Source organism: Panulirus ornatus, chromosome 11 (assembly GCF_036320965.1).
Source record: "Panulirus ornatus isolate Po-2019 chromosome 11, ASM3632096v1, whole genome shotgun sequence".
NCBI classification, from domain to species: domain Eukaryota; kingdom Metazoa; phylum Arthropoda; class Malacostraca; order Decapoda; family Palinuridae; genus Panulirus; species Panulirus ornatus.
Window position 1 is genome coordinate 17,451,355 of NC_092234.1, and position 9,834 is coordinate 17,461,188.

Below are 9,834 nucleotides of genomic sequence, written 5' to 3' on the forward strand. Positions count from 1 at the left end.
TAACATAGCACTTAAGTGGCTGCTCATGATGACACTCTAATAACCCAGGTGCTATAACGCAGAATGGGTGGCCATAAGTTAGTGTATTTCAAGCACTGGGGATCAAAAGGTCTCTCAGCTTGCTGGAAACCATCCTGGACGGAAACAGTTTTCCCTTCCTCAAAATTCTTTTTCTTAATGTATCTCAGTACAACTTGAATGTCATTGCTTTGTGTTTTTCAACAGGCTGCTTTAAAGCCTCCTCAGGTTCCTGGTAAAAAGAAAAGAGGGCGTAAAAAGAAGATTCAGCAGTGTGAAACCTGTAATGAAGTATTTAAATCTCGCCCAGCTCTTACCTATCACATTGCTACAAAACACTCGAGGTAACAGTATTGTATGATACAATTTTTTTCTCTGAGGTTTATCTTTCAGTTTATCCATTATATCATTTTTTTTTTTTTTCACACTATTCGCCATTTCCTGCATTAGCAAGGTAGCGTTAAGAACAGAGGACTGGACCTTTGAGGGAATATCCTCACCTGGCCCCCTTCTCTGTTCTTTCTTTTAGAAAATTAAAAAAAATTTAGAGGGGAGGATTTCCAGCCCCCCGCTCCCTTCCCTTTTAGTCGCCCTCCACGACACGCAGGGAATACGTGGGAAGTATTCTTTCTCCCCTATCCCCAGGGATATATATAAAAATACATACATACATACATACATACATATATACATATATATATATATATATATATATATATATATATATATATATATATATATATATATATATATATATACATACATATACATACATATATACATATATATACATTTTTTTTTTTTTTTTTTTTTTTTTTTTTACTTTTCTTACTTATTTCCTGCCCCAGGAATCCCTTCTTTCTTTATGAAGCTCCTGCAGTGTGATGATATGCCAAGCCATTTTCATCTATATGCCAGGCTGTATGCACTTTTGTTAAGGTTACATACATTTTTATGCAAGGTTACTAATACATTTTATGCAAAGTTACATACATTTTATGCAAGGTTACATACATTTTGATGCAAGCTTACATTTATTATTATGCCCGACTACATGCACTCTGCCATGTCACATGCATTATTGAGTGCTAGGAATAGTGATATTTATTGTCACATCTTAAGAGTGGTGTATTGCTTAAATTTGTTTGTCCACAGCACTTTAAACTGAAAGTTTGCTATACATGAAGTTAAGACTGTCTTTTACACATTATTACTTATTAATTTAGACCTAAACTTTTATGTGACCATGGTTTTTTGCAGCACCATGCACATGTGTGATCGATGCTCCGCTGTGTTTCCCCACCGTGCTCTCCTGGCCTCACACATTCTTCGCCATGGAGAGAGACGTGTTATGTGCCATCGCTGTGGAAGAAAATTTTTCACCCAAAAACAACTCAATAGTCATGAAGTATGCTTTATGTTAATAGAATTTAGAATCAGTAACTATGAGAAACTTTAATTCCAACTTCAAACCAGGACGGGACGCACTCAACATTTTTAAACACTGCATTTATGATAAATTTTCATGCTGTGAATTACCCACCATTAGAGAAAGGCTCAGAGCCAGAATTATGATGCTAAACAAATCTTGGTTTTTGCTAGAAATCAAAGGAAAAATAAATTAGAAAAGCAAATGGATTTGTATGTAGCATTTATGGATCTGGAGAAGGCATATGATAGAATCGATAGAGATGCTCTGTGGAAGGTATTAAGAATATATGGTGTGGGAGGCAAGTTGTTAGAAGCAGTGAAAAGTTTTTATCGAGGATGTAAGGCATGTGTACGTGTAGGAAGAGAGGAAAGTAATTGGTTCTCAGTAAATGTAGGTTTGCGGCAGGGGTGTGTGATGTCTCCATGGTTGTTTAATTTGTTTATGGATGGGGTTGTTAGGGAGGTGAATGCAAGAGTTTTGGAAAGAGGGGCAAGTATGCAGTCTGTTGTAGATGAGAGAGCTTGGGAAGTGAGTCAGTTGTTGTTCGCTGATGATACAGCGCTGGTGGCTGATTCATGTGAGAAACTGCAGAAGCTGGTCACTGAGTTTGGTAAAGTGTGTGAAAGAAGAAAGTTGAGAGTAAATGTGGATAAGAGCAAGGTTATTAGGTACAGTAGGGTTGAGGGTCAAGTCAATTGGGAGGTAAGTTTGAATGGAGAAAAACTGGAGGAAGTGAAGTGTTTTAGATATCTGGGAGTGGATTTGGCAGCAGATGGAACCATGGAAGCAGAAGTGAATCATAGGGTGGGGGAGGGGGCAAAAATCCTGGGAGCCTTGAAGAATGTTTGGAAGTCGAGAACATTATCTTGGAAAGCAAAAATGGGTATGTTTGAAGGAATACTGGTTCCAACAATGTTGTATGGTTGTGAGGCATGGGCTATAGATAGAGTTGTGCGGAGGGGGGTGGATGTGCTGGAAATGAGATGTTTGAGGACAATATGTGGTGTGAGGTGGTTTGATCGAGTAAGTAATATAAGGGTAAGAGAGATGTGTGGTAACAAAAAGAGTGTGGTTGAGAGAGCAGAAGAGGGTGTTTTGAAATGGTTTGGTCACATGGAGAGAATGAGTGAGGAAAGACTGACCAAGAGGATATATGTGTCAGAGGTGGAGGGAACGAGGAGAAGTGGGAGACCAAATTGGAGGTGGAAAGATGGAGTGAAAAAGATTTTGAGTGATCGGGGCCTGAACATGCAGGAGGGTGAAAGGCGCGCAAGGAATAGAGTGAATTGGAACAATGTGGTATACCGGGGTCGACGAGCCATCAGTGGATTGAACCAGGGCATGTGAAGCGTCTGGGGTAAACCATGGAAAGTTGTGTGGGGCCTGGATGTGGAAAGGGAGCTGTGGTTTCGGTGCATTATTACATGACAGCAAGAGACTGAGTGTGAACGAATGTGGCCTTTGTTGTCTTTTCCTAGTGCTACCTCGCACACGAGGGGGGAGGGGGTTGTTATTCCATGTGTGGCGAGGTGGCGATGGGAATGAATAAAGGCAAACAGTATGAATTATGTACATGTGTATATATGTATATGTCTGTGTGTGTATATATATGTATACATTGAGATGTATAGGTATGTATATTTGTGTGTGTGGACGTGTATGTATATACATGTGTATGTGGGTGGGTTGGGCCATTCTTTCATCTGTTTCCTTGAGCTACCTCACTAACGCAGGAGACAGCTACAAAGCAAAATAATAATAATAGTAAAATATCCCTTTCTGAAAGGTCAGTTCTAATACAGTGCACTTCCAAAGATAAAGAATGAATAAACTGAAGTAACATAAATTCAATAGGATTTCTAACAAATCACATAATTACACTCTAAACACCATATTGACCACCACCACCCTTCCACCTCCAATTTGGTCTCCCACTTCTTGTTCCCTCCACCTCTGACACGTATATCCTCTTTGTCAATCTTTCCTCGTTCATTCTCTCCATGTGACCAAACCATTTCAACACACCCTCTTCTGCTCTCTCAACCACACTTTTATTTCCACATGTCTCTCTTACCCTTACATTACTTACTCGATCAAACCACCTCGCACCACATATTGTCCTCAGACATTTCATTTCCAACACATCCACCCTTCTCTGTACAACCCTATCTATAGCCCATGCCTTACAGCCATATAATATTGTTGGAACTACTATTCCTTCAAACATACCCATTTTTGCTCTCCGAGATAACATTCTCTCCTTCCACACATTCTTCATCGCTCCCAGAACCTTTGCCCTCCTCCCCCACCCTGTGACTCACTTCCACTTCCATGGTTCAGCACTTCTTCCTGGTCTCCTTTTTTGATGCATAGGTATGATGTTTGCCCTTTTCTAGTCCTTGGCACTTTGCTTTTCTCTAACAACACCTTGAATAGCATTTTGAGTGGTTTTTAAGTGTATCTACACACATTCTCAGCACATATGGTGAAATTTCATCATGACCATGAGCTTTGTGTGGTTTAAGACCCTGTAGTATTCTGTTAATGTCTTTTCTCAGAAACTCAATACTCTCTTATGACCTCCCCAATCCATGTTGTGAGTGTTGGGGGCTGTAGTGTCTTCCACCGTAAAAAAACTTTTGAACTTGCCATTCAGTTCCTCGTCACATATCCTTATATTATCCCCTTAAAATCTTCCCTCAGAATCCTTGAGCCTGATTAGCTGCTTTTTAACTGACAGTTTACTCCTGAGGAATTTATAGAAGAGTTCTAAATTTTCTCTTGCCTTGTTCACAATATTTTTTCCAAAGTTTATTTGTGTCTGTGTGTAATCACTTATTTGCACCATATGGGGAGAGAGTCCTACACTCATGGGGCCCCATCTTTTGAACTGTACTGATGCCAAGATTTTGCTTTCAGGCAGGGATAGCTCGTAGTGCTCACCACATGATGATTTAGTTAAGAGTAAAGTTGTATGAGTTACAGGATATTAAGTGTTATGGGTAAAATGGAGAGCATTTGTTTGTATACTGAATGCTAGCAGCCCATGGGAATGAGAGACAGAAAGAAAAGACAGTATCCTAGGACAGAAATGAGAATTTGATTGTATCTGTAGCACTGGCTCATAGTACTACCATCATTTACCTTCCTGAAACCTAGGTATTTGTAATTTGATACATATTTGTAATAATCTAATTGTATTGCATGGGGAAGGAGTTATTTGCTCATGGACCCTGATCTCTTGAACTTTCTGTACTATTATAAAAAAAATTTAAACTTGTGTATGCTGTCTACATTTTGTATCTCATAACTCAATTTATTCCACTGAACTGACAATGTTTTACTATGCAAGTATTCCTGTATATCTTCTTTAACAAGTTTCCAGCTGAACTTCATGTTGAGGCTTGTGGTTATTCTGTCCCTGCATCTTTCTGTCTGAGTCACTTAGCTGTTGTGAATACTTAAAGATTGCAATAAGGTATCCCCTCACTCATCTTTTTTCTGTAGTGGGCAAATTAAGTCCCCAAGTATTTCCCTGTGAACAGCTTTCTTAATTTTATGTAATTCTTTGTTACCCTCCTTTACTTAGCTTTTTTTTCATTAATTCTTTGTACTTCTTCAGAAGAATATTCTAGTTTAGGCCTATTTGAAGATGTGAACAGCTTGCTGAATATAACCTTATCCATTATTATTATTATTATTATTATTATACTTTGTCCCTGTCTCCTGCGTTAGCGAGGTAGCGCAAGGAAACAGACAAAAGAATGGCCCAACCCACCCACATACACATGTATATACATACACGTTCACACACACACATATACATACCTATACATCTCAACCTATACATATATATACACACATAGACATATATATATACACATGTACATGATTCATACTGTCTGCCCTTATTCATTCCCGTCGCCACCCCGCCACACATGAAATGACAACCCTCTCCCCCCTGCATGTGCGTGAGGTAGCGCTAGGAAAAGACACCAAAGGCCACATTCATTCACACTCAGTCTCTAGCTGTCTTGTATACTTGAATACTTGTATACTTGAAATTATTTGCCAGCAGTGCTTCTTTCTCATTGTCCTAATTTGGGACTGGCAACAGATGAGGCACAATGTTAACTCCTAAGTCTTCTCACAAACAGATTTGTGCAACTTATTTCCTGGTAGATTATATTCATATTGAGGCCTTCTTTCAAAGTGTGCCACACTCATTACAGTTATTGGCTTGAATCTCATCAACCATATATCACACCAGCTTTAGAGTTTGCTTAACTCCTCTAGCAAGCTGATGTAGTATTCTTCACTTTTCACTTCTCTTATGACCTGCTGCCATATTCTGGAGGGAGCCCAATCCATCTGGCAAGTCATTCACATACATCAAGAACATTTGTTCCAGAACATTACTTTGTGGCATGCCACTGGTAAGAATGTCAGCACCCTCTCTTTTTTTTTTTTTTTATAGAAATATCAAGTGCCAGTTAGTTTGCACAACATACAACACCGTCTCATTTCTTATGAATTTTTAGTGATTTGTGTGTGATCACACTTGCCTGTTATAGTGGCTGTAATGTTGCACATTATATTGTGAATGGATATTTCCAGCTACTTTACCTACACCCAAAGTAGACATGTCAGTATATCGTTATGTTAATGCAGCCCCCAACCCCCTGCCCAAGATGGTCCACTGCAGGTTACTTTTGCCCATCATAGCTAACCTGTGTCCCTCCTTCAAACGAAGATACTCAAGGACATTGCTGACAAACTGATAAGAGTCTGTATCCATATGAGAAGTTATATAATGTGAAATACACCAAGCCCTCTACCTCCCCTTCCTTTCATTACCTCATAGCACTGCTATCTTAAGCATCCAAACTCCTCAAGAAACTGATTGACAACAAAATCAATCAAAGTGCCCCATTTTCACCCACCCAGCATGGAATCAGACCCACAATCCTGACCACTGGATGAGCCTGACTTTCAGAGGGCTACAGAGCCCTGTAAAAAGGGGTTCTGGGGGAGGATAAGTATATAAGTAAATTAGTACTTAGTTTCATAGTAGTTTCATTTCTCACTTTTCATGCTCTTTGTATTTCGAATTTACACTAACTCAGCTGCTATTTTTTTTAGCTGCTTCTTTCCAGTTAACAACTATTCAAGACTAAGGGGAATGATGCTAGATCTCAGTACCATTGAATTGTGATTTCAGTTTTCCATTCATAAAGCCAACATTTCCATCAGCTTTTTCTATCAGTGGATTACTTACTCTTGACATAATCTTGGCTGAAAGAGTTTTAGTGAATCACAGAGATTTTGATTTTGTCAGTGTTCCTTTTGATGGAACAAAGAGTAGAGAACAGCCTCATGCAGTATACACTACATGCAAACTGGTGGGTAATAGGCCATACTTCCTTAGTTCATTGTTTTACCTGTGGTACAAAACACAAGAAACACATGATTTTTATGCTCAACCATTCAAGTGCAGACCGCACTTCATACATATTGAATTTCTGGTGGTAAAAAATAATTTATGTATCAGTGTGTTTTTTATAGCAAGGTAAATGTGTACTGTTTGTGAATTTATGATATGACTTCCATAATAATTTATAACCATTAGAAGCTGTAAGGCCATCTTTTACATTATCTTATGATAGTTTTTTGAGCTTAGAGTTGTGTAGTAGGTAATGAAATGGAAGAACAGAACACCATAGATATCACCTCACTCACAGATAAAATGACGTATTCAGTTAATAGCTTGTTAGGAATGAATTATGCCTGTTACTTTCGGCATTTATCTATTACAGTAATTAAATGTAATTGATACTGCAATATGAATACAATGAGCTTTGTTTTTCAGAATCTTTTTCACAGACGAACGCGCAGCTACAGTTGTGAGACATGTGGCGGACGATTCTCTACTCTACGAGTCCTGCGCCACCACACTCGCACGCAACCTAATCACAAGTTTTATTGTCAAGAGTGTGGAATCACTTATGCTCAGAAAAAGCAGTACCTGGCACACATGTTGACTCATGGATTGCGATGTACACTATGCAATCGATCATTTTCATCAGCTGTAGCTGCTCATCAACATTACCGTACAACTCACTCACAATTAGAAAGTTATATAAACAAAAACAATTCAGCGACAAACAAGTATGATATACCAGAAAATGTTACACCTTGTATTCGGACTCACTCACTTTATGAAACTAGAGACCAAGAAAATAAAAGACAAACAGAAATGTTGTCACTTAGGGACAAAATAAGTATAAAGCAAGAAGACGTTGATATTAAGTGTGAAAGTTTTGAAGATAATGATAGTGTTGTCATAATCTTGTCCTCTGAAGGTGATGCAGAAATTGCTCATTACAGCCAAGCAGAAACACACCAAGCACTTCAGCACATCACTGAAGATGACACGTATGTCTTTAGTATTAATGAAAAAGATATTCCTCATATCTGATTGCATCATAGCAATGTGAATGTACCTCTGTGCCAGTGGAGTCCTGCTTTACTTGTGGAAGTTCCATTTTTTAATGCCATATGTGACCAAAGCAGCATTATAGTTTTTACTGAGTTTGTCATTTATTTGCTACTTGGCAATGATTATCCTAATCATATCATGTTTTAGTTTATCTCTTACAGAGATAGATTTTTCTTTTCAGTGGCTGTCCTGTTAAAATCTTTTACCTAAATTGTTATCCAGGGCTATTTTCATTGCATGTTACTTGCAGTTAAATTGACATCACTGATCCCAGTGTCATATTTTCACTGTATGTGTGGCAGACTGACTTTCATATGTTAAGGAGTAAAGTTTAATTTCATTTTATTAATCACTTTCATCAACTATCCCTCTGTGTAGGTCCTTTCCTGAGCAGGTTAGATATCAGAATCAACAAGAGTGCCTGTTTGTACTGTAAAAATCCTCATAAACTAGTTGGTGACCTGTAAAAAAGTTGTTTATTTTGATAAAATTATGTGGTTGTGGACACAAGATCCATTATGACACATGTTTACAAGTTAGCAATAATCATTACAGAATAATTAAAAGGGTCATTTGCCATAACAGAGAACAACATGGTTTATAATAAACAGAAAAATCAAAATGATTTACACTGTAAGATAGAAAAGGATGTCCAACTATTTCTTCCTCTTTTCCACATTACAGACCTCTAGAGCTGATGAGTCCTGTCACATATGGGATACATGACCTATTTAGACATGGTTCATGTCTAGATGGTTAAAGTCGGTCACCACCACTTGTTCTTGTTATCATCTCACTGCATTGAGGAGGTAGGAGGTCATTGAGTATTCCCTTTGCAAATTTCAAGGTCAGCTTCTCCCTCCTTTGTGACAATGTCTGTAAGGAGGACTCTATGAGGTCTTCTTGATAACTTTTTTCATACCCACAGCAGATCTTTGTAGCTCTCCTCTGTGCCCTTTCAACCAACTGAGACTGGTGAGCCCAGCATGAAACAGTGGGCAGCATTACTCCAAGGCAGTTTGTATGTAAGTTATGTTTTGACAAGTTAATGGGATGGAGCACTGTACTTCCTCAGCACGTGTAGTATATAGGGAAGTTGGGATGCTCATGACATGATATTACTTGTGTGTTTATCCCATGTCAGGCCGGAGTTCACGGCGTCTCCCATTACACATGGTAAAACTAGTGGTTTGTTACCTTTTATCACTTGCATTACTTGGCACTTGCCAATATTTAGTGAAATGTTGCTTGCTGATGCCCATGTGTACAGCTCCAAAGTTGTTTCCTCTGAAAGGTGTTCACCTAAGTATGTTTCGGTGATAATGAGGTTGTCTACGTATCTCAGGCACTTTTCTGTGTGTCGTGCAGCTCTATTAATCATTGCCAAGAAGACAATAGGACCAAAGACAGTTCTTTGGGAGGCCCCACAGGAGTTATAGCTTATACTACTCATGCATCCAGAGGGGCTAAGTACTCTCTGGGAGTAGTTCTGAAGAAATCCAACAAATCCACTAGCTAGGAAGGCCCTTAATCCCATCTATAACTGGCAACTTACAATGATTGTATGATTATTTAGGTCAAAGCTTTTGCTAAAATCATACATAATGAATGAAAAGTTTTCACTGGGTCAAAATCAGACTGCATTTTGGTAATGAGGTGCACCAGATAGTGGGTCATGTAGGGGTTCTTTATGTTCCCATATTGTGTAGAGTTCTCAAAATCCTCAGAACTTAGCATTGTGTCATCAAGGAAAGGGTAACATGACTAATACTTAAGAGCCTCCCAACAAGATGGCAGTAATGATATCATATAAGTGCTTCCATGAAGACTGAAATCCCCAAATCAAATAAGTATTGTGCAAACAGTATAAAATTGTAATAGGAGT

At 38.6% G+C, this 9,834-nt stretch overlaps 1 protein-coding gene across 1 annotated transcript in view; it reads left to right on the forward strand.

Annotated features, from left to right (window-relative positions):
• LOC139751341 (uncharacterized) overlaps nt 1-8,041 on the forward strand; it is a 144,929-nt gene extending 136,888 nt beyond the window's left edge. The window contains exons 9-11 of the mRNA XM_071666696.1: nt 226-362; nt 1,279-1,426; nt 7,320-8,041. Of these exons, the coding sequence (XP_071522797.1) occupies nt 226-362; nt 1,279-1,426; nt 7,320-7,928 (894 nt within the window). The 3' untranslated portion in view covers nt 7,929-8,041. The remainder of the gene's footprint in view (nt 1-225; nt 363-1,278; nt 1,427-7,319) is intronic.
• Nucleotides 8,042-9,834: the final 1,793 nt, after the last annotated feature.